Genomic DNA, 25,098 nt, shown 5'->3' on the forward strand with positions numbered 1-25,098 from the left:
GACCTTGTTTGGGGAGGACCAGTGCAAAGGTCCAACCTATGGAGCAGAGACCACCACCACCACCACCCAAAGCTTTCTGCCTCGGGATGGGAGATGAGAGGGAGACCAAGGGAAGGGGAAGGCAGAAAGGCAGGGGTAAAGAGTAATGAGAAAAGGAGGGAGGTACTTCTCACCCAGCCTCTGAGGCCCTGGGGAGTGGATATGGGGAGAAGGGTGCTTCTGAGGAGTGGGGCCAGGAGGGTCCCTGAAGAGCAGGGCACCCCTCAGGAGCAGGATTGGGAGTGTTCCTGAGAAGTGGGGCACCCCTGAGGATCAGGGCCAGGAAGGTCCCTGAGGAGCAGAGCATCCCTGAGGAGCAGGGCCCGGAGTGTCCCTGAGGAACAGGATCAGGAGTGCCCCTGAGGAGCCAGGCACCCCTGAGGAGCAGGGCCAGGAAGGTCCCTGAGGAGCAGGGCATCCCTGAGAAGCAGGGCCGGGAAGGTCCTTGAGAAGTGGGGCACCCGTGGGGATCAGGGCCAGGAAGGTCTCTGAGGCGTGGGACCAGGAATGTCCCTGAGGAGTGGGGCATTCCTGAGGAGTAAGGCTGAGAAAGGCCCTGAAAAGTGGGGCAGCCGTGAGGATCAGGGCCACGAAGGTCCCTGAGGGCCAGGAGTGTCCCTAAGGAGTGGGATCAGGAATGCCCCTGAGAATCAAGGCCAGGAAGGCCCCTAAGGAGCAGGGCACCCCTGAGGAGAGGGCCAGGAAGGTCCCTGAGGAGCAAGGCCCAAAAGGTCCCTGAGGAGTGGGGCACCCATGCGAATCAAGGCCAGGAAGGTCCCTGAGGTGCGGGATACCCCTGAGGAAGGGGCCAGGAAGGTCCCTGAGGAGCAAGGAACCCCTGAGGAGGCGGCCAGGAAGGTCCCTGAGGAGCAGGGCACCCCTGAGGAGCAGGGCCAGGAAGGTGCCTGAGGCGCAGGGCACCCCTGAGGAGCGGCTCCGGGAATGCTGGGAGGCCGTGTCTCCCCTGAGGGACGCGGGCAGGGAGGCGCGGACAGGCCGGGGGCCGGGAAATGGCCACTCGCCACAGCCTTGAGCCCCATCCCGGCCTGAGGAGCCGCCTGAGGAGCCGGCAGTCGCCGCCCGCCTTCCCCAGGAGCCCGAGGGCGGGTCGGGGCGGAGCTACCCGCTGCCACCGCCGTCCGGCCCCGCCGTGCCCGGCAGCCCCGGCCCCGCGCAGGTGGCGCCGTGCGGAGCCCCCTCCCTAAGCCCGGCCATTCCCCCCCGGGGACGGGGTCCCTCCGCCTCCCCGCTTGTCGCCGCCTTCCCCCTAAGGCCGGGCAGCCTCTCCCGCCCCATCCCGTCCCGTCCCTAAGCGGGTCACCCCGGCTCCCCGCCCGGCGCCGGGGGCAAGCCTCTGCCGGGGCGATGCGCCTCCCCGCCCCGCAAGGCAGAGCCCTTCTTCCCTTCCATCCCATCCCAGGAGATACCGGGATCTGCCTCCGTTCCCCTCGGCCCTCGGCCCTCCCCCTCTCGCCCTCCTCCTCCTCCTCCCTCCTCTCGCCTCCTTTTTCTTTCTTTATTTTTTTTTTTTTTTTCCTTTTTCCATCCCCTCCCCCGCCTGGGAAGACCTGGCCGCTCCCCCCCGCCCCGTCTTCAGTAGCCGCGGGCGCCGGGCGGCGGAGCGGAGCGGGGCGGGCAGCCCGCTCCCCGGGGCTGTGGCCGCCTTCCCCTCCCTCCCTTCCTTCCTCCTGCGGGGCTGCCAGGTACGAAACTAACCCTTCCCGAGGCCGGTTGCGGGGGTTGGTGGGGGGGTAAGAGGTTGCCCCCCGAGAGACAGGGATGGATGGGGGCTGAGGGGTGCGGGGGACAGGGCAGCCCGAGGCAACCTCCGAAAGGTGAACTTCTTTTGCGATACCGTTCTTCCTACAGGGTCGTTTCAGTAATAATAATGATAATAATAAAACAAGGAGGCTGAGCGATGTCAGTACCTCGGCAGCTGGAGGGTTTTGTATGAAGCTCTTGCCTCTGCAGCCGGGTGGATGTATTTTTGATAGGACTAAAAGACGTGACATGTTTCTTTGGTCCTTTCCTTCTTTCCTTCCTTCTTTCCTTCCTTCTTTCCTTCCTTCTTTCCTTCCTTCTTTCCTTCCTTCTTTCCTTCCTTCTTTCCTTCCTTCTTTCCTTCCTTCTTTCCTTCCTTCTTTCCTTCCTTCTTTCCTTCCTTCTTTCCTTCCTTCTTTCCTTCCTTCTTTCCTTCCTTCTTTCCTTCCTTCTTTCCTTCCTTCTTTCCTTCCTTCTTTCCTTCCTTCTTTCCTTCCTTCTTTCCTTCCTTCTTTCCTTCCTTCTTTCCTTCCTTCTTTCCTTCCTTCTTTTTTAATTTTAAGCTGGTCTCACGAGGACGGAAAGAAGGGGCACAGTGACTGGGTTTTCGGGGGCTTGTGCAGAAGAGCCTTGCTTACTCTTCTGCAGGGAGCAATCAAGGAGCCTCCTCTCACCCCGCAAAAACAACCCCGGCTTTAATTCTGATTCACCCCCTCAGCATTCGCGCTACCATCCCCGCGCGATTCATTCTGGAATTGAGGCTAATTTTATCCAGATTCGTCACAGCTGGAAGCAGAGTGATCTTGGAATGACACACAAAAAAAAAAAAAAAAAAAAAAAGGTATTTAACTTGCAGGCTCTGGAGACAGGGAACTCCTTTGGATCAGAGGAGGGGTGGGGGGGAAAGCAGAGCCTGTCTCGCCAAGCGGGACCAAGGGATGGCTAAAGAGAGTTAAACCCTTCCTCTCCAAACCCTCGGCTTTTTCCAGCAAAACCCTGGGTTTTAACGTGTTTTAGCGATGGGCTTGGCAGCGCTGGGTTTATGGTTGGGCTCAATGATCTGAAGGGTCTTTTCCAACCTAAAGGACTCTATAAAATCACTTTCTGTGCCGATGCGGTGGAGAAGCGGCCATCCCAGCAAACCTTTAACGTGTTTTAGCGATGGGTTGGGCTCAATGATCTTAAGGGTCTTTTCCAACCTAAAGGAAACCTCTATAAACCTCTATAAAATCACTTTCTGTGCCGATGCGGTGGAGAAGCGGCCATCCCAGCAAACCTCCCCCCCGTTCCCCACCGTTCCTCCGGCTGGTTCCCGGCGGGTCCCCCCACCTTCCACCCCAACCTCCCGCTCCCGTCCTCCGGACGCTCCCCCGGACCGGGAGGAGCGGGGAGAAGAGCCCGGAGGCGGGGAGGGCTGGGAGGAGCGGGGGCTACCGTGGGGCTAGCCCGGGACCCGGGGGACCGCCGGCGGCCGGTAACCGGGCTGTCGGGGCGCGCCACCGGGCGGCCGGGAAAGGGAAAACCCCGGCGGAGGGGAAGCCCCTCGTCCCCGTTGCCGTTCATCCCCCTCCCCTTTTCTTTATTTCCCCCTCCGGGTGTGATTTCAGAAAGGAGCTGGCACGCCTGCCGTGTAGGGTTAGCTCTTCTTGTGCCTGCTGCGGCCGCTCGGATGTTGGCAGAGCCAGGAGTGGCAGTGGAGTTATCTCCCTAAGGCAGAGGGGAGGAGGAAATCTCTGCACCAATATACAGAGTGAGCGCACCCAGATGGAGCAAAAAGGGCAGTGGTGGATAAGGTTGGGGCAACGGTTTCTTCCAGGCAGCGCAAGATTTCCGAAAATCTTTCAGCCTGGAGAAGAGGAGGCTGAGGGGAGACCTTCTTGCTCTCTCCAACTCCCTGAAAGGAGGGTGTAGAGAGGTGGGGGTCGGTCTCTTTTCTCAAGTCACAGGCGACAGGACGAGAGGAAACGGCCTCAAGTTACGCCAGGGGAGGTTCAGGCTGGATATTAGGAAAAATTTTTTCACTGAAAGGGTTATCAGACATTGAAATGGGCTGCCCAGGGAGGTGGTTGAGGCACCATCCCTGGAGGTGTTCAAAAGCCGGGTTAATGAAGTGCTGGGAGGTATGGTTTAGTGATGATGCTCCTTGTTTGTTGTGTGGGTGTCTATTTTTGTCAAAGTTAGGTTGACGGTTGGACAAGATGATCTTTAAGGTCCCTTCCAACCTAGAAGATTCTGTGATTCTGTGAAAATCTGTTCTATGTTTCGCTTTGTCAGAGCAGAGCCACGAATCCCAACTTTCAGGTCATTTCAAGAATAAGGACGAGAGCAGTTAAAGGAGCTGGTTAGTGTAGCTGTGTCGGATATTGTACGGTCTGAAAATCGCATTTAAAATTTTGCAAGCTTAGCTTGAAATGTGCTGACTTTCCTACTCTGAGAAGGAAACCCCAGAGCAGAGGCTGCGCTGAACAGACCAAGATAAAACGCTGCCAGGTAGCAGCAGCAGACATTTCTTCTGTCTGAGCCACCCTGACATGTAAATTCACTCTGGGGTAGTCTGAAAGAGAAATGCATTCTAGTTCTCCTTGGCTACAAGCCGTCCCCTGAGCATTTGAGACGCATTCCGCTGGACTAAAATAGGTCACACTGACAAAATATTTGAAGGATGTCCTGAAGAGTTAGGACACGGGTAGGTTTTGTCCTGTGGACTCAGAAAGATTTCATGTTGGAAGCAAGAAGTGAGAAGAACTGAAAAGACTTTTACTTGTATGTAAATATATATATATATATGTATATCCTTGGCAGCTGGAATGCCACCAGACAGGGAGTCCTCACTGTTAACAGTTTAGGAATGGGAGGGAGAATTTCAATATTTGCATAGGGCTGGGGATCTCTCTACTTTCCATCTCCTGGCTTCTCTGAAGCAATTCAACCTACCATAAGGGCAGAGCTGACTCAAGGCTTCTAATTATTGCAAGCCAACCCCAAATTTGGATTGGGAAAGGAGCGAAAGAAAGGAGAGGGCAGAGCAGGCTGGGGTTTGGAGGACGAGCGGAGAACAGCGTGGCAGAAAGTGTGAGATGCTGAGGGTTTTTTCTTGCTTCCAGCTTGTAGCCTTTGCAGAGGCTTCCTCTGGAGGCTGGGTTCTCTCTGCCCTTCCCTCACCCTGCAAAGGTGTCTTTGCAGCCATCTGCCCATTTCCATCCCTATCGTCTGGCAACAGGAACCAAACCCCTGTGTTTCCCCCTTGCTGGCAACCTGGACTGGGTCATGGCAACCGCTGAGGTTGCCCCGTGCTTGAAGCTGGCCTTGCTTAAATGGTAGAGATGGGGTTTGTAAACAGAGCTGAAGTGCGTGGCTGTCGATGACAGTGCTGCCCAGTAGGACCGCTGCTCTGGTCTGTAATGAGAATTGCTGTTTTCACCGAGTCCCTCAGCTTGGACCTCTTCCAGTTCTACTCAAGTGTAGCTAGTTCATCACAAGCAACAAGTGGTTCATTATAAACGATGGAAATCTTGGCTTCCAAGACTGCCTTTGTAAATGGTGAGCACTCGACTATGGTATTTCGAATGGGAGGCTCCAATGCAGCTATTGAGGGTTGTGTGTTATGGTTTTTTTTTTCTTTTTAAAGAGTGGCGGAAGGGAGCCACACTACTCCACCCATTTGCTTGCAGAAAATCTCTCTATAAAGCAAAGATAGTTGTGGGTCCAGCTGGGAAGAGTTCAGCCATCGTGGTGGAATGACATCAACCCAGGCACCTCTAAGCCTTTCTGTATGAACTAGCAGTTAGCGAATGAACTTTTCCTTAGGGCTCACAAAATTCAGCTACGGAAAAAAATCAAATACCCAGCCCCTGAGGAAGGGCTGAGAAAGGGAGGAGTATTCTAGGAAAGAACACAGAAAAGGCATTCTAGACCCTGACAGAAAAGCTGGGTTTCTTAGTACCATGTTATCTGTTCAACAGCTACATTAGGGCAAGGCAAATTGAAACCAGCTTTTCCACAGTAATATCACGTTATTTATCACCAAACCCTGGCTGAAAATAAAGAAAAGGACATGCTTCCTCATACAAGATATAGTTCAGCTGTGGAACTCCTCGATGCAGAATATTGCAGATACAAAATTTTATAGAGGTTCAAGGGAAGGGCGGGCAACTGTGGAAGACAAATCCACTGAGGTTTCCTCACACTATAGAAGCTACCTCCCATGGGAGGAGGGACGTAGATGGTTGCCCTGTTTTTGTGCTCTACCCTGAGCATTTACATTTGGCCAGTGTCAGAAATCAGATTTTAGGCCAGGTGGACCTTTAGTCAGGCCAGGAAAGCTGTTCTTATGTTCTCATCATAGTATTTCTGTATTTTGACACCCTATTGTTTACCCATAGATATGTAAAACTACCATTCAGCTTCAAATATAGTACTAATTGAGCAATAACCGAAACAATACTTTGAAGGTAACTTTGTATAACTTTGTATATAAAAGTTAATGTTCAAGTATATGCATTTCTGCTGTATGAGTCACCTAGACTTGTATGGTCAGCTGGTGTCTCTCTGCAAAATCTTGCACCTGGGATGACTCTGCTGTTTTCAAAACCTTCATGTATCTTTTAGTATGACCACATACACCCCAGAGCTTAAGTCTGTGAGTCACTGGAATCTCCAGATGTCTTACACATCTTCTCCAAAATCTGATTTTTGGAGGTCCTTTAAAGCCAGGGTGGGGATCTTTATACTGTATTGTAAAATGTGCTTTATGTATATCCTAGTAAGTAAACTCCGGGTCAAAGTTGATGTTCCGTGCAGTTAAAGGTGAAAAGCGTCAAAAAATATGCTAAAACAAAACCACCTTCTGATTTTGGCATCAGAAGCAGCAAGCTGTGTTTGAACCTTAGTGCTGAGTTAGCTGAAAATTGATAATTGTTACCTCTTACAGACAGGAACTCTGTCTATATCACAGAATGTTAAGGGGCTGGAAGGGACCTCTGGAGATCATCTAGTCCAACCCTCCCTGGCAGAGCAGGTCCTCCTAGAGACCTGCTTTTAAAGGGATGTTACCACTTTTTCTGTGTTGCACAAATACTCTTCTGGTTTTTTTTTCATGCTAGATCTTTAGCTGGCTGGTAACCAGGCTGTTTCACTGGAGAGCAGCACTCTTGATATTCTAAACTAAGCTCAAGGAAAGCGGTTATCTTTGCCCTGGTTTAGGCTGCCAGTACAGTGTAAACCAGAGAGCTTAACCACATACATATCCTGGAATTGCTTAGCTTTTCAAGTTTAATCATAGGCCCTTTCTTTCTGCACAGCTGAGGTTTCCATGTAATCAGGGTGAAGGATATGAGAATGGAGCGCAGCTTTCCCAACGGCAGCAGCCAGTAGTTGGTTATTGTCACTGACATCACTGCTGCCAAAGGAAAAAAATGGTCTTTTCAGTAACGATTAGAGCTCAGAATCAAGACTTCTGGGTTCAGTTGCTGGCTCTGCCACAGACTTCTAACAATTTTACATTCTTTTTTTACTGTTTCCAGGCTACAGATGGGAATAATACTGCTTTTTGTCTTTTCCATTTAAAGTATCAGCTCTTTGTGTGGTGCATCACCCCATCTAGGTGGGGCTTGCCACATGTGACCGTAAGGCACAGACAGCACAGTTTCTGCAGCTTTTGTGGGGTCCTGCAGCAAAAAGGGTCAGCAGACTTGTCCCTCTTACTTGGCTGGGCTTTCCTGTATGTATATAATGAGGAGACTCCTCTAGGTGAGGAACCTTCTACTTTCCTCACTCATCCCTTCAGCCATGGATTTTGAAGTTCTCTGAGGTCCTGAGAGAGATTCAGACACCCACACATAGGAAGTGAATGAGGGTTTGGTGGCCATGGCACACAGGGAGACACAGCAGAGGATCTGCAGGAGGACCATGCCTTTCAGAGCAGCAGAAGCTTGAAAGCATTAACAATGGGACTTGCCATCTTGTTTAGGTGCCCAAATTGCTCCATTGTCACATGCAGACAATGAGATCTTTGAAAGAAAGGAGAAGGGAGGAAAAGAGGAAAGGAGATCTTTCTAAGTTGGCTTCTTGGGAGAACAATTAACATTTTCCATAGCAGGCAGAATCTGGGTGGGTAACATAGAACTGTTGGTGGCTTTTAGGTCACTTAAAGCTTCTCCTTTTTGGCCATTACAGGAAAGAGCACAATTGGTCTGGTTTCCTGTGGGTTCTGAGGTTTCACAAGCGCAGTCTCTCTGTCCAGCTCTGCCTGGATCCCAACTTTTGAATGCGACTTTTGAACACATTGGTGGTTCTCAACCATGTTCTACCTACAACCGGTAGTTACAGAGAAGAGAAGCAGAAGCCTAAAACATAATTGCATTCTTAAAGACATAAGGGAAAACAGGGCGTTGTACAGAGTGGAATGACTCAGATTACTGCCCCGCTGAGGGAAAAGCAGGTGAAACTCAGCTGCTTCCACCTTCCAGGAGGTAGCTCAGCATGGATGCTGGCTGACTCTTCTGCGCCCGTCTTGCTAGAAGCTGCTGGAAGCACCAGAGGCCATACAGGGAATATTTGAGGCATTTCTATTTTGAGCAGTGTGTTAAATTCTGTTCCGCTGATGTCAGTGCTAATATTGCGTGATTATATTTTGAAGATGCTGAGATAACTGTGTATATTTCCAACGCGTATTTTCAAATCTCTCTTTCTTGTTTTAGGAAAAAAACAACAAAACAGATAAAATGGAGCCCGTGTTACTGCTATTCATATGTTTCATACCTATATTGGGTCTCAGTAATGGAACAGAAACTGAACAAGATTTTACTTGGCACTTAAAGAAGGTTCCCCAGATCGTGAGTGAAAAAACTTTCTCCCTTGACAGCCCTAAATTTGAAGCGAAAACCAAATTAGAGCTGAACAGCGTGTGTGGAATTGAATGTCAAAGAAAACTGCCGGTGCCGAGCTTGTCTGACTTGAAGGACCTCTTGTCCTATGAGACCGTTTTTGAAAACGGGACACGGACCCTGACTGAAGTGAATGTCCTCGGCCTGGGGCTTGACCCAGCTGGAAACACGACCACCACGCCAAGGTCTTCGAGAAAGAAGAGGCAGATCTACGGAACGGACAGTAGGTTCAGCATCTACGACAAGCGGTTCATGACCAACTTCCCCTTCAACACAGCCGTGAAGATCTCCACCGGCTGCAGTGGCATCCTCATTTCCCCCAGGCACGTGCTGACAGCTGCCCACTGTCTGCACAACGGGAAGGACTATGTCAAGGGCAGCAAAAGACTGAGGGTGGGCCTGATGAAGACGAAATCCAGAGGTGATGGCAGGAAACGCAAAGGGGCTAAAAGAAGCAGGAGAGAAGTTTCTGCAGCCCAAGAGGAGCCCGAAGGTGCCACAGAACTAAGGCGACGGTCCAGAGGTGGTGGGAGAAAGCAGAGGAGATCTGGGAGGAAGCAGGAGACCTCAGATGGCATGCCTTCCTTCCAGTGGACCAGGGTGAAGAGTACCCACATCCCCAAAGGCTGGTTTAAGGGTGTTTCTGGGGATATCGCCCTGGATTATGATTATGCTGTTCTTGAGCTCAAGCGTCCCCACAAAAGGAAATACATGGAGCTGGGAATCAGCCCGACAATCAAAATGATGCCTGGGAGCATGATCCACTTCTCAGGTTTTGACAATGACCGATCTGGGCAGCTGGTCTATAGGTTTTGTAGCATTTCTGATGAGTCCAATGATCTCTTCTATCAGTATTGCGACGCTGAGCCCGGCTCCACTGGATCCGGCGTCTATCTCCGTTTGAAGGAGCCAAACAAGAAGAAATGGAAGCGCAAGATCATTGCTGTCTACTCAGGCCACCAATGGGTGGACGTCAACGGTGAACAGCAGGATTATAATGTAGCAGTAAGAATCACTCCTCTCAAATATGCCCAGATTTGCTTCTGGATACACGGGAACGATGAGAATTGCACGCAAGGCTGAAGAGAGCTGCCCCTGACTCACTTAGCACCCCTATCACCGCGGAGCGAAGGTCTGCCGAAGATCTGCTGGAAGAACATCGCTCCACATCAGGACGTTTTTCCAACTCAAGGCTCCCAAGTAACGTTAGGGTGACTCGAGGAACGCTGAATTGCTGGGGGATGGGTAGCATTGTCAAACAAGGCATTTCTAATTCTAATCAACCCTAGGTATGCACTTAAAATCCCCAACTCTATTTATGTTTGCAATTGTGATAAATTCAAATTATTCATATCAGAAAAAAAAAAAAAAAGAAGAATGACTACACCTGTTTGACTTTTTTTTTTCCAAGGGAAGGATTGAAACATCTCAAACCGTTATTATTAAACAGTATCTATTTTTCCAATGGATTTGCTTTTCTCAGGGTTCTGTTCCACTTCTTCAAATGCAAGTTGTGCGTACAGCGCATTACTGTATGCACAGAATGATCCAGAGAACTGCTTGAGACCAAGACATTATTTTGGCATTCTCTAAGGACCACAGCTCCACGTTGAGAAGCAGCAGTCTAGTTCGTGCTCATCAGTCTGGAAAACTTCCTCCTCTGGTTGCTGCAGGAACACCTCCATGGAAATCCCAAATTTCTGTAGCTGGGGCTTAGAGCTTAAAGACCAGTTTCACTTCATAGCTCAGTAAAAACAGCAAAAAGAAATTAATGAACAGAGAAGTTTCCATGTTTGGAAGAAGAAGAAACATCAGGACATAATTTAATGCCTTTAAATCTTCTTTGAGAAGCTATAGAAGTCTTAAACACATGCATTTGCATTCCAGTTAGTATTTGGACAGCTGTAGGTTTAGTTTCTAGTCAAATGTTTAGCTTAACCATTGGGAGAAGTCACTGACTTCTGAAGTGGCTATTTGACAATCATTTAGAGCTTCACAGACGATAGATTTTTTTGGGTGCTAACAAATTTTTGCAGTTTTTATAAATTACTTTTATACGAGCTCAGCTTCGTAGATAGGACAGTATGTATTAGACTGGGAGATGGAAAGCAGTATTTTAGTTTGGCTTCTTACAGTTTTGCAAACTGGGTAGTTTTAATCCTGTCATATTCAGACTCCAGCTCAACATGAGTTATAAGGTTAAACTAAAAATTTCTCCCAACTAAATGATACCACCTTCTGAATGGTAGAAGTACTATCCTGTGCCTTATTACAGATATCTTGTTAGGTAGCAGCAGTAGTTCTCAAGTAATTTGGTTCAATATGTTTGCTGAACCATATATTTAATGAAAACACAAAGCGAGCTTGACTTTTACACACCTTTAAACACAAATCACCTTTTTTAAAAATTGTTGATTGCTACACAAGTTTATATATTTTATTTTATATCAAGATTTTGAAGCACACAGGATTGTTACGGTGCAACGTTAATCTAATAACATAAAATGATACTGTATATTTCCAGTCATACCCTTTGAGTTTCAATACTTTTAAGATCATTCACTACCAAAATATTTCATTTTTTGATCATAAGTTTATGCTGACCAAAATACATTTTCTTCCTGTGCAGAAGAAAAAAAACAACAAGATTTTAAAAAACTATTTGTTGGTATCTTTAAAATATGCTTGTAGTATCTTTTGATGAAATAAGATCATTTCTAATAACCCACTTTTTTGTAGATGATTGAAAGTATAAAACCTGACACTTTGAATGTGCAGGCAACTTTCTTTGTCATATTATTGCCAAAGCATAAAAATTTAAGACTTGCTTACATACTATAACTCTAACAATAGTTCATTAATTGGAAGAGATCTCACTCTAAAAGAAAACTATTTCTTTTAACGTCAGCCTTTCCAGGGAACACTTAACTTTTTTATTATTGTTATTTTGTGTGATTGTTTGCAGAAAACTAATAATAATTTTTAAAGTTTAGAAATTAATGTCTAAGATTTTAAGGTTAATTATTTTTTATTGTTGTTAACATCTCTATTAAGACGTATGGCTTTGCTGACAGTAATTCTAAATCCCCTCACTCCAGTATTTAATACTCTCGCTCTATGCAATGGGCCTACAATATTCTTTAGTTGGCTCTCTAATGTTTTTCTTAAGTGCCTTTTTTCCATAGTTACTGTGATAAATAAGGTGCCACATCAGTAACCCAATACCAGCCAGCCTAGGTCTATGGATTCTCTTACAATTGTTCTCACTGTTGATTTGGGTCCAAAACCGATCAAGATAAGGTGTCTTAGTAAATTCCTTGTTTCAGTGAGTCTTATTTACGTGTTCTCCTTAGGAGCAGAAATATAATCTATTTTCTTTATTAGTCTGGGAATCAGGGACAAGGTAAGAATGAAAAATGTCGATGTTGGCTTTCAAATGGTCTTCTTGTAATAGTCATCTGCTATAAATACCTCAGCCACAACCTGAAGTTCTCATACCAGGCTGACAACAAATGTTTATCCTCAGAGGATAAATACGAGATGCTCAGTGCCTCATTTTATGGTACTAAGAGATTAAAGAGGCTGCCCAGAGCAACAGGAAAATTAATCAAAATTAAAAAAAATATATATACACACACTCAAGCCTCTGTGCCTGGGTGCACGTGCACAAACACATGCAAATATACGGGTTTGTAGAGCGTGTGCCATTTTGACTGGGTCAGGGCCTTCAGGCAAAGGAATGCAGGCACAAGAAGATGTGGATAAAATGCTATTCCTGTTGTATCTGCATGTCAGGCAGCGTTTCAGCCTGTCACTTGGCCTAATAGAGAAGGACATGCCTTATGTAGGCATCATGACTCCAGGGACTTCTGAAAGAGTTCATAAATCAAGTTCTTACGCACAACCCCGGGAGGTCAATGTCCCACGCAGAGCTTTTGGTACCAACCAGTACAAATGGGACAAGAATTTCTGAGTTGTGTTCATCTCAGATTTCCTCAAAAAACCCCTGCATTTCGTGTCTAGTTATCAATGAGAAAATACGAGATCGGATCTGCCGTTCTCTAGGACAGCAGCATCAAGGCTGGGTTCCCAACCCAGAAGGGTACAGAGCCCTTGGGATGTTTCCCCAAAGGATTTTTCCCTCTTTTAAGTACCAGGCTGTACATCCCTTCTTTTCCTCAGTACTAATACTTTTCTGTAAGAGATGCTATGGTAGATCATTTTCCTTAACTGTATTCCTGGCTTTAGGAAAGACAAACTCAGTCAAATCCCTTTTCTGCTCTGTACAGAGCCCAAAATCCCCAAAGGATTTTTCCCTCTTTTAAGTACCAGGCTGTACATCCCTTCTTTTCCTCAGTACTAATACTTTTCTGTAAGAGATGCTATGGTAGATCATTTTCCTTAACTGTATTCCTGGCTTTAGGAAAGACAAACTCAGTCAAATCCCTTTTCTGCTCCGGGGTTACCGGCAATTTGTAAAGTTAACAAGTAAGTTTTTCCTGGGGTTACCAATTTGTAAAGTTAACAAGTAAGTTTTTCCCTTGGCCAAAGAGAAACCTTAGATACAAACCATTAACACACCCAGACCAGCTTCTATGGGGCATCTGTGTGTGTGTTTAATTTGGGGCTCTGAGACATAGAGTGGAAGTCAAGGGGATTATCTGCAGTGTGAAAAATTCGTGTCTTAAGTTTGTAATATCTTAACACAAGGAAAACACAGTGTTAGGTACCAAAATTACTTCTGTCATATGAGGTATAGAGTACCCAACCCTTTAAAAATTCCTTAAAGAAACTCCTTGACTCCGTTCATAATTTTCCATCCAAATTTTGCAGATTTATGAAGTGTGAATCAGCACAGAATGTGGCTTAAGTCAAAAAGTAATTCATCTGCCTGTGGAGGAGAGAAGCAGCTGGGGAGTTCCTCCTGTCCTGCTGCTAAGGGAGCAAACAGCAATTAACACAGAAAGAGAGAGAGCAGGAGAAGTGGATGGTACAGAAGACCAGGAAGATGGAGGTGGAATGGCAAAGGGTAAAGAAAGTGTGAAAATGATGAAATGGCTGCAAGGTGGCAGAGGGCCCTATCGTGAGGAAGAGCAGGCAGCTGGTAAAGGCATAACAGGATAAATTAGGATGTGAAAATCACAAGTTACACCAACAACCTCCCTTGGCTGTTAAAGATGAGGCTGTTCTTCCCAGCCAACAGCAGCAGGGAAAGGGTTGTGAGAGGGCTCAGGTTCTGGCAGAGACCACAGGCAGGCAGAGGGGTTTCTGACCCAGACCTCAAATCCCTGCCCAAAATCCCAGGGATTACACTTGTGCTCATTGAGGGTCCTTGGGAAGCAGCAGATCCATGTCCTGGCCAGAAGGGTGGGCAGAACCTCCCAGCCCACCAGGTCACCACGAGTGGTATGAGAGAAGGGAGCTTCTTTCCCTTCAAAGTTTTTCAAACCTGACATTTTTGGGGGATTTGTGTAAAGGCTCTTCCCCACTGGAAACAAAACCAAACCATACAAAAAAGAAAAACCAACCAACAAACACAAAAATCTCAATCTTGAAGCCGTTAAACGTTGGCTCCATTTTTTGCATGTACCTACAAATTCCAGCCAATAAATTTTTTCAGCTATCTTCCGTTTGTGTTTGGGATCTTTGTAGAAATAAAATCAACTGCTTCTAATTTTAGAGGACAGAATATGGCAGCTACTTCCATCTGCAAATTCCTGGATTAAAGAATGAATGGGGGAAAAAAAAAAAAAAGAATATTGTTAAATTGAAAGCTTAAAATTGCACATTAATCTCAAAGGATTTGGAGGTATATTTGTGTCCCTGTTGCACCAGCCTTTTGCTCCCAGTGTCAGATAGCATTTAGGTTAAAAAAACCTCCAGAGGTAGCTTTGATGATTCTTTAATATTCTGAACTTTTTTAAAAGACTGACAGCAAACTTCAAAAAGTGTGTTTTTATCATATTTTTAACTGCACAAAATGACAACTCAGTTGGGAAAACAAATGCAAACCTTTGCTATATGAAGATATTATACCGTGCACCTACTATGTCAATAAATGTTTTCTATTGTTTTTCTTTTCCTCTGTCATGCTGTAGTTTTTAGCTCTGGTGGTGTTACGCAAACCCCATTCTCTAAATGCTTCTAACAGGGTGTCAGTGAATCATCTGGGACGTGTTCTTACAAGATATTAATGTCTCTTTAAATATGTTCTGGGAAAAAAAAACCTCCCTGTCTACTCCTATGTTCAAGATAATGATTCCATGAGCAAATTTGATGAGTTAAAAAAAAAAAAAAAGTTGGTTCAGCAAGGAAATGACTCACAGACTATGCCATGACTTATTAGTTCTGAAATAAGTAATTAGTTCTGTTTCTGCTATGAGCTATTGTTGTATTTTCTGCCCCAGAGAGCTGTTGAACCAGGCCAAATTAGAAGGTCGTAAAATATTACAGTCTTGGTTCTCAGCATTATCTTAACTCTGTGCCCTTGAAATTGGTGCTGATTTGATCCCTGACAGTAAAAGGAGAGATTTTTGGCAAGGATGGGAGGCTGCTGGAAGTATTTAATGGAAAGTTTAGAAATGATTGCGGCAGTGATTAACTGTGTGTCTAATACAGGCAATATTTAACGAGGGTCTGGGCAAGGGTTTCCCCACCAGCTCTGGTGTCTTTATACAGGCAAGGATTAAGGGCCACCAGGGAATAAATAGGATCACCTGGACCAAAGGCCATTTGGGGCTGGTAACAGGATCTAAGTCTTTTCGTTACTTTTTGCCACCTTCTGGGAGAACATCTTGGTGCCTGAGGAATGTTTCTTGTCCAGGGAACACAGACAGAGCCCCAGGGGTGACAGCCACGTCCTCTGCAGGCCAAGCCAAGCCACTGGTGGGGATGTGGTTGCTCCCATGGAAGATACTTTCCAGGACGTGCTGTGGGTCTCACATTCCCATGGGCTCTGGGGAGCCTGAACCGGAATCCTGTCCAAATCTATTCAGCCCTAAAATGTTCCAGTACAGCCCAATTCCTTGTGCAGGCATTTTCCCATCATCCTTCCAGTTCCCATCGTCTTTAACAACTGCTCAAAAGGCCTTCACCACACGACAGCAACTCAAATCCACCAAAGAAGTGGCACCTTATGCCAATTATTATGCAGATATTCCTGACAAACCCTTCATTCCTCCTACTTGGAATATGTCTCTAAGCCTTGATCGTGGCTTGCCCTTCAGACGTTATCGCAAAGAAAAAAGATGAGATATCCTAAAAAAGCTACACAAATATTTTACAAAGATTGTGCCTCTTGGCAGTTATGTACACACCACAGTTACTGCAGTTGCTATGGCTCTACTTCTTTTCCATGTGTAAGAGTTTGAAAACATTGGATGAAACCAAGTTGGGCTGTTTTTCAGACAAATTACTCAGCTGCCCTTTGGCTGCAGTTGCAGCATTCTCCCACCCCTCCCCTCCAGTTGAATTTCCAACGTTATGGATTAAATGCAGGGTTTTCAGCTTTGCTTTAATCAGAGACCAAAGCAGCCAGGAGGTGGCACACGGCGAAGGACCCTTTCTGGCCATACATCTCTGTGGGCATCCTGAAGCAGGACAAGCTCCAGGGGGAGAAGAGGACGAGAGAAGGCAAAGGTGAAGACCATCATCAGCAAGAAAAACCACAGCGCCTTACTGAATGGAAGAAAACATGATTTCTGTTTTTCCTACAGTGAAAGGCAGCCCTAGTTTTTACACTTCTTTGCCTTCTCTTCAATGATTAACTCATCAGCTAAATATTGTTGGCTCTTGTACAGGAGGGAACCGACCCGCTCAGTGGTGGGGGTACAACGTGTCCTCCAATGCCAGCAGGGACTTCCCAACAGACACACAAAACAGAACGCTAAGTTACCCCAAAGGGGATTCACTAGTCATGCAAAAGAAAAAATAAATTTAAAAAGTAAACCCTAAGGCAAGGACCATATTTTTATTTAAGGAAAACAAGGATATTTTGAAAACTATGTGCACGTAAAGGCAACGGGGAGACTTTATAGCTACACGTGGCGTATGGGATTTTGTGCCATGCTCACCTGTGCAGGATGTGGATGTGTTCCAGAGCTGCGGTGAGTTACGTGGTCAAAGAACAACCAGCAGCACTGCTCTCCTCAGTCTTCAAACAGCTTCACATCAGGCACACACACTGCCGAGGGATGGAGGTGACTGGATGAAGACATCCCCCTGCTCCGATGCAGAGACCTCAGTGGAAATGTAGCTGTGGTGGGCTTGGGCCCAGTATCCCCATCATGGATGTACAGGCTCAGACATGCCCTGTCCTGTGAATCTCATGCTGTGTCTCTTCCACCACACATCCCATCCCATCCCATCCCATCCCATCCCATCCCATCCCATCCCCCCTCCAGGTAAGGAAGCTCTTTGGTTGAGTGGGACAGTGCCAGCCAGGTCCCCAGCCAGGAGCTACACCTCACGGGGGTGTGTGTGTCTCCTTGTAGGGCTCCCCTTGGCTCCTCCAGCCTCTCCTTCAGCGCCTCGATGGACCACAGCATCTTCACAGTCCCACTGCGCCCTCCTTCCCCAGGGTCCTGCCCTTCAGAAGGGTGACAGTCTCTCTCTTTGTACTTCAGCTATTTTTAACGCGCTGTTTGCAACTTCATCTCATGCTCCCCCTTGTCTGTCTTGCCTTCTCCCTGTTGCTAATGCCATCTTTTAATTTTTTTAATTCTGCCTGCTTTGGGGTTTCACCTCGTTTTCTACTTAAACACCAAACAATTAAAATTAAATTAAACAAATCATGCCCAACCCCTGGTGCTACAGAGTGAGCAACTGGGCTTTTCTCCCCAAGAGGAACCACTACAAAGTGCTGTTGAAGGCAACAAGCTGCAAACAGAGAACTAAAGGCGGATCACTGCAAGCAGAGCAGCGTTCACAGCTCCCAAACAAGGCATCCAAGTCTGGAGCCAGCCTTGGGAAATGCTTTCACAAGCTCTGAGTCAAGGCGGAGGCGCGCTGCCAGCTGGAGGAACCATCTCGTGATGCCCCTTACAAAACAGCTCCGGGCTGCCCTGGCCTGCCCCGTCCTCCCAAGGATGTGGACTGAGGGAGAGGTCACAGGCTCTGGACCCCAGCAGCAACCACGGGGTTTGGTCTCCTAGACACACACATGCTGCTGCTCTCCAGGGGAAGCTTAATTTCATTTCAACTGGCTGCAAAAAATAACAAAAAAAAAAATGATGCTATTAATCAGATTATTCTAACTGGGCTGTAAGCAGCTCCCATGGCCTCGCGAGATCCACCGGAACAGCAGTTTCAAACAAAAAAGGAATGATCCCCAGCAGGGAGATGTGCCTTTGTGGGAGCCACATCTGCTCAGGACCTGGGGAAATTCGGCAGGGACCCTCTCGGTGGCCGGCTGAGGGTGAGGTTTATCCCACCAGTGATTTAAACCTGCACCCAAGGTAATGTCTCGTTGCAGCAGCACAGCCTTCCAGGGCTAATCCAAGGACCAAGCCTGGAAAAGAAAAGCTATAGCCATTGTAGATAGATCTTACCTGCAGCATTTCTTCATGCACCATTTGCAAAGTAGAAAAATCACGACCCTACAGAAGAGGTAAAGCCTTTATATCACAGTATATAGAGTGAAGAGCACCTGCCTTTTTTCCCCCATCAATACCATTAAACAGCATAAATTTAGAGCACTGCAAATATTGGGAAGAGCTTAGGAAACTCCGTATTTTCTTTGTATACATCCCTGTACCCAGCCCAGTTTTTAACACGCAAGGTAGAGCCAGGACTGATACCATTAAACAGCATAAATTTAGAGGACTGCAAATATTGGGAAGAGTTAGGAAACTCCATGTTTTCTTTGTATATATCCCTGTACCCAGCCCAGTTTTTAACACGCAAGGTAGAGCCAGGACTGAACACGCAGCCTGTTTGCTGAGCCCCTGCTGGCCCTTGTGTGCTCGTCTCTTACCACTTTGGTCAAAGCCCACACATGGAGCCAAAATTATACATGTGCAGCCACCTACTTTTCCAGGCCAAAAAGCAGCTTTTCAAATTTTTATTTTATTTTTTTTTTTTTAATTTGGCAAAGGCTAAGCTTCAAGGCAAGTATTTTTAGACATCACATTTCTAGATCTAGAAGCCAGAACCCTCCTCCTAAGTTGAAACCAATTTATAAATTTTCAGGCTTGTCTGGCAACGTCACTGCAGAACCAAATATATCCTGGTAGAAACATGATAAAGATACAGCTCAGAGATACAAAACCGGTGGGAAACAGGGTTGCCTATGAAGAAGATCATAGAATCACAGAATGGTTTGGGTTGGAAGGGACCTTAAAGACCATCCAGTTCCCACCCCCTGCCCTGGGCAGGGACACCTCCCACCAGACCAGGTTGCTCCAAGCCCCATCCAGCCTGGCCTTGAACCCCTCCAGGGATGGGGCAGCCACAGCTTCTCTGGGCAACCTGTTCCAGTGTCTCACCACCATCACAGCAAAGAATTTCTTCCCGAGATCTAATCTAAATCTCCCCTGTTTCAGTTTAAAACCATTCCCCTTCAGCCTATCACTCCACTCCCTGATAAAGGGTCCCTCCCCATCTCTCCTATAGCCCCCTTTCAGGTACTGGAAGGCTGCTGTAAGGTCTCCCTGGGATAATTGCTAAAATAACTTCAAGATTCACAGCTATTCTTCAAAAGACAAAATTATTATTTTCTATTACCTACTGACTAAGCACATGGAAAAAAAAAACTTTCAAGCAATTAGGGTTTTTTTTGGGGGGGTGTTTTGTTTTTAATTTAGTGGGATGCCAAAACCATTCTCCTCTCAGCAGAGGGCTTCTTAGGCAGCTCCACCAATTACAGAAAGACAATGTGATTATTTTCTATTACCTACTGACTAAGCACATGGAAAAAAAAAACTTTCAAGCAATTAGGGTTTTTTTTGGGGGGGTGTTTTGTTTTTAATTTAGTGGGATGCCAAAACCATTCTCCTCTCAGCAGAGGGCTTCTTAGGCAGCTCCACCAATTACAGAATTGGAGATTCAGCAGGTAGAGCTACATGCCCTGGGGCAATCCAAAGGCAGTAGCTCCCAGTGGTGATTGTGATGATGAATCTTCTGCTGATGAGTACATGGCTCTCTTTTCTGCTCTATCTTAAGATCCTGCCCAGTGGTCTTCAAATGATGATCAATCTTCTGCTGATGGCTCTCTCTTTTCTGTTCTATCTTAAGATCCTGCCCAGTGGTCTTCAAGTGGAAACTTCATGTGCTCTGAATGCACTGCCTTTTCAGTGGACTGCAGCAAGTGGTGTTGGTCTTATTTACCTACATTAGAGAGCCAACTTTTAAGTGAAACAGCGTGCACAGTCATATAGAACTTTGATATTGGCAATAAAATGCTTTGGGCAAGAGAGAGAAATATTACATTTCACCCAACAGCCTGTCCCAGTGCAGAGTAGATGGGATCAGCTCAGCCCTTCGGTTTGGCTAGGGAAAAATGACTTCATTTTAGCTGCATCTCTCCTCCATCTCTGGCAGATCTATCAAAATACTGGACTTACCAGTTAAAGTTTCCAGCCACCGTAAGTTCAGTCTCAAATGGCAAGGCCTGGCTGGCAAGTTGAACTGTACGACTAGAAAAATAATATTGTAAGCCTGCCAGCTCTTTTAAAGGTCATTAAATGAGAGAATGACATCCACGACAGGCTCTTCAGGCAAACCGTGCTGAACTGGACCGTAAACAGTTCATCCAGGAGAGCAGCTACTTCATTTTAAGATTTCCAGACCAACCAACCCCTTGCAATGCTACATTGGTGTTTTACTTACTTAAAATGTGAGGGCTCTTCCTACGTGAGCCCCAAAGGTGTAAAGCTACAGCCAAGACAGCATTGAAGGCTTGAGATGGGTTTTTTTTTTCCTTGCTAATGAGAGAAAGTGTCTGTGGGATGAATCACTGCAGCTCCCCGGGGCTTGCAATTCTCTTGCAGTTCTCTCTTCCTCCTAAATTTGCATCTGAATGAAATATAGATGATTTTCCCATTTCTCATCGTACACTCCTCATCCAAAGAGAGATGGAGGTTGTAAGTGATCCCTTAGCAAATTCTTTGAGGTATTTCTAAAAGCTGTTAAGAGCACAACCAACCTAAATGCAGCCCTCAACATCTGTTGGCAAAAAAAAAAGGACTTGTCTGAAAAATCCACAAGGCAGGCTAAATTGAGAGTAGGATTAGAGTTGATTTTGATGATCAGTCCTGAAGCCAAATATTTTAACAGATACATAAGCTACTTTATTACAAAGAAATGTTTGCCAGGATCCTGAAATCCTGGGGAAATCAATCCTGGATACAAAATGCTATTTTCTGGGTGGACGGAACAGTGAAATACTTTTCTAAATTCCATTTAACTGTACTGATTTCATAAAAACCAAAGCCTAATGTTACAACCAAAGCCTAATGTGTTCAAGGCCAGGCCATCAAGAACATAATCCGTCAGACTATGTTTAAAAATCTTTGGAAGATAAATACCTCATTTAGGAACCACAAGGTGTGCTTCTTCTAGATAAGGGAAGATGCCAGGTTCTGGAGGAATCAAGAAGGCTTAAGCAAACGTGGAAATGAGTATTAGCTGTGCTCCAATAACATGATCATAGAGTTGCTCTGGAAAAAGAGGTTTACTTAGTAGTTTCTCAGAGTAAGAAGCGTGTACAGACTTGTACACACAATAAAAACCAAAGCCTAATGTTACAACCAAAGCCTAATGTTACATCTTACTAACCATCAAGAACATAATCCGTCAGACTATGTTTAAAAATCTTTGGAAGATAAATACCTCATTTAGGAACCACAAGGTGTGCTTCTTCTAGATAAGGGAAGATGCCAGGTTCTGGAGGAATCAAGAAGGCTTAAGCAAACGTGGAAATGAGTATTAGCTGTGCTCCAATAACATGATCATAGAGTTGCTCTGGAAAAAGAGGTTTACTTAGTAGTTTCTCAGAGTAAGAAGCGTGTACAGACTTGTACACATACAAACATTAGTTTTTATAAATTACTCTGTACCTGCCTAAACAATAGCTGAGCATTTAAACAGAAAATGCTTACTGTCAATATGTAATTTATTTATGCTACTTTGAAAAAGAATGCTGTCTTTTGTACAGTCTCTGTTAATAAATGGGAATCAACTCTCTCTAACCTGTGAACTTGAGGACTGTGGTAGTAAGAAGATAATCCAAGATATGCAGATGAAATTTTAAAATAGAAAGGGAAGTTTTAGAGAGAGAAAAAAATAAGTGGCTGAATTAACCACCAAATAACTTGCCTAATTTAATTTCACATAAGTTTAGGAGGATGCTTAAAAACAGCCCGTGCACAAACCCAGATGCACTGCTGGGTGACGTGTACGCAGATGGAGCCACTGGAGCTTTTGTGTCATTTAAACATTAGCTACACTGTACTGAATGCTGCCTTGATCCTCTCCCTTTCTGGGCAAGGACCGTGTCTTAGAGAGCAAAACATTTTGGGCATCCCACAGCTGTGGCTGCCCCATCCCTGGAGGGGTTCAAGGCCAGGCTGGATGGGGCTTGGAGCAACCTGGTCTGGTGGGAGGTGTCCCTGCCCAGGGCAGGGGGGTTGGAACCGGATGATCTTTAAGGTCCCTTCCAACCTGAATCATTCTCTGATTCTATGTTCAACCATGACCATTTGGATGTAGGTGCCTTCCAGAGCTGTTGCAGGGCAGATACTCATCAGATCCTTTACAAGTTCCCCTAAACTGCCAGCAAGGAGGTTTGCTCGCTGTAGTCCATGCAGTGGATGTCACACCCACAAACATTTCTTCACTTCAGTTTCTGCTTCTGCTCTACCACCTTTGCTAACTCCCAAAGGCAACTATTCTTACACCTATAATCGCAGCCAGGGCAACAGAACAAGCATCAGGCTTTTGCTACCCACATCATTTGCAGAGTTTAATTAAGGGAAGTGGTCATGAAGCTTTAGGAGCCAAGATCTGGAACAGAAAAATAAAAGGCAAGTGCTGGCTGCTTTGAAATATGTACAGCCTCTCTCCTTCTGTAATCCCATCGCTGAAATTCTTATTTTGTCCCCTCATCACCACTCGGCGTCTGCCACTTCCCACACTGCTCACAGCAGCAGCAATACATGGGAAAAAAAGTTTTTTTTAAATAAAATTTATATTTCATGTTCTAGAAGAACTGGACCACTAGCTCGGTGTATGATCTTTATGTCACTGCCACTACTTCTACCACTGGAAGTTTCAGTTGGATTTTCTAGGCATTAAGTGCTATTGGGACATACTTTTTTTTTTTTTTCCCATGCAGAACAAGTTGCCTGAGCAGGCAGCTCTTACTCTGAGGCACGAGATGGGAAAGGAGGGGCAGGAGCAAAGATTCATGCCAAAAAGACAAATCAATGTCAGCTGTGGCTACTGGGCATTTCAGGAACCAGATGCTGTCACCCACTGGAAAGTAGCACCTCGTATTACCCGAGTCTCAACTGCTTTTACAAAGTAAATCTTTCCCCCTCCCCTAAAGCTAAAGTTCTTGCTCTGGACTTTCCTGCTTGGTTTTTAAGGCAAGTCTCTGGCCTTTGCAGTTACCCTAAGAATGGAAGTTGGGGTAACAGCCTGATTTTGCAAACAGCCTGAAATGCTAAGGTGGCACCCAGGATCTTAGAAGACAACAACAACAAAGTTCTCACCACCCAGCCTTTCACCTGGGGCAAAACCAGCATCAATCCAGAAGCCCTCAGCTCAAGCTACGGTGCATTTTGAAAGGCATACATTATAAAACACAGCTAAAAAAAAAAAAATCTCAAATAAAGCCAATTAAAATTAATGACGAATAGGGAAGAAGAGTAGGAGACATCGCTAACCCCAAACATCAAAAAATGAGTCAGTTCTGAGGAACACATCCTCAAATAAAGCCAATTAAAAATAATGATGAATAGGGAAGAGGAGTAGGAGACATCGCTAACCCCAAACATTCAAAAAATGAGTCAGTTCTGAGGAACACATTGGGGTTTTTTTGCTCAAACCTCTCTACTGAGTAAGCTGAGTTCACGTTCTCCAGGTATTTACCATTCCTTAAGGCACCCAAGGCTTAAGCAGGAGCTTAAAAAGTCTCCTGTGGCCAGAGATGCCAGCTCCTACAAAAGCCAGTAGACAGAAGAGCAAGAGCTTGGGTAAGGGACACATCAGCTCTCTGAAACCTGTCCTGCCCTCAAGAAAAACACAGGGGAAGGAGACAGTTTCTCCCTCCCACAGATGGGAGCCTCTTCCCCACCCACTCTCCTCCATCGCTTGTGCTGAGAAGGGGTTAGTCATAGCAGGACACAGATGGGTTCATGCCTGCATGATAAAACTCATATGATAACAAGAACACGTTCTTGTCTACAGGCCAGGAGACAACCACTTGTTTTCCTCGCAAGCCAGATTTTCTAACTCCTCTGTGGTGAGGAGAAGAGTCACTTTTGGTTAGCCATGCTCAGCCTACTGGGGCAATACACTGGTCCTGCTTCCCACAGCCCACAAGCTTCTCGCTCTTCAACCGAGTTTGCTTTCTGTCCAGGCTTCTATTTCCTCACAGGTTATCAAGCGCGACACACAGAGCTTGCACAGAGCTGTTGGCCATCAGAGCCATAGAAGACTAACCAAGGACCAAGGGCTGTAGAAATTGACAAAGCTGATGCAGGAAAGGCAATTACTGCATGTACCTGGCAAAGAAAAAGCCCTCACACTGAGTTTTGGCCCCTTGAAACAGGTAACGTTGCAAACAGTCATTGGCAACTCAGTGAGTGGTAGTTCATCATCTTACAAACTTGAACCTAAGAAGTTCCACCTAAACATGAGAAGGAACTTCTTCATTTTGAGGACGGCAGAGCCCTGGAAGAGGCTGCCCAGAGAGGTGGTGGAGTCTCCTTCTCTGGAGACATTCCAACCCCCCCTGGACACGTTCCTGTGCAACCTGCTTTGGCAGGGGGGTTGGACCAGATGATCTTCCAAACCCACATCATTCTGTGATTCTCTGATCTTAATTTGAATGAGACACTAATGAACTGCTATGAATATATTTACATATTTGGTTATGACCGTCTTCTGAAAACGCTGTCCTTGCTTTGAGAAGACATGCACACCATGGTGGTAGGAAGTTGAGCACTCCCTGCATTTGACAACACCCAGCACATGGGAAGGACAGGCAAAACCATGGTGAACCTTTCTGGGGGTGCAGTTACTAACCTTGTTCAGGTCTTTGTGCTCAAATAGTCAGAAACTACAGCGGTCTGCTGAGCTTTCCAGCTTTCTAATCCAGAATAACCTGACTTGGGAGGGCATTCATCCAAATCTGAGGCGTAAAATCAACTTTTCCAAAGCCAAACTTGATAGATTCAGAAGACCAACATAG

General features: G+C 46.0%; 1 protein-coding gene across 1 annotated transcript; it reads left to right on the forward strand.

Moving 5' to 3' along the window:
- Positions 1–1,688: 1,688 nt before the first annotated feature.
- Positions 1,689–12,958, forward strand: PRSS35 (protease, serine 35). The gene is made up of 2 exons (XM_014958528.1): positions 1,689–1,742; positions 8,499–12,958. Exon 2 carries the CDS (start codon positions 8,523–8,525, stop codon positions 9,765–9,767), a length of 1,245 nt encoding a protein of 414 aa, XP_014814014.1. The 5' UTR covers positions 1,689–1,742; positions 8,499–8,522; the 3' UTR covers positions 9,768–12,958.
- Positions 12,959–25,098: the final 12,140 nt, after the last annotated feature.

Source organism: Calidris pugnax, unplaced genomic scaffold (assembly GCF_001431845.1).
Source record: "Calidris pugnax isolate Ruff unplaced genomic scaffold, ASM143184v1 scaffold251, whole genome shotgun sequence".
In the NCBI taxonomy this organism is placed as follows: domain Eukaryota; kingdom Metazoa; phylum Chordata; class Aves; order Charadriiformes; family Scolopacidae; genus Calidris; species Calidris pugnax.

What these genes read in the sequence shown, in the direction of transcription:
- PRSS35 (XM_014958528.1), top strand. Translation starts at nt 8,523, where the DNA reads ATGGAGCCCGTGTTACTGCTATTCATATGTTTCATACCTATATTGGGT.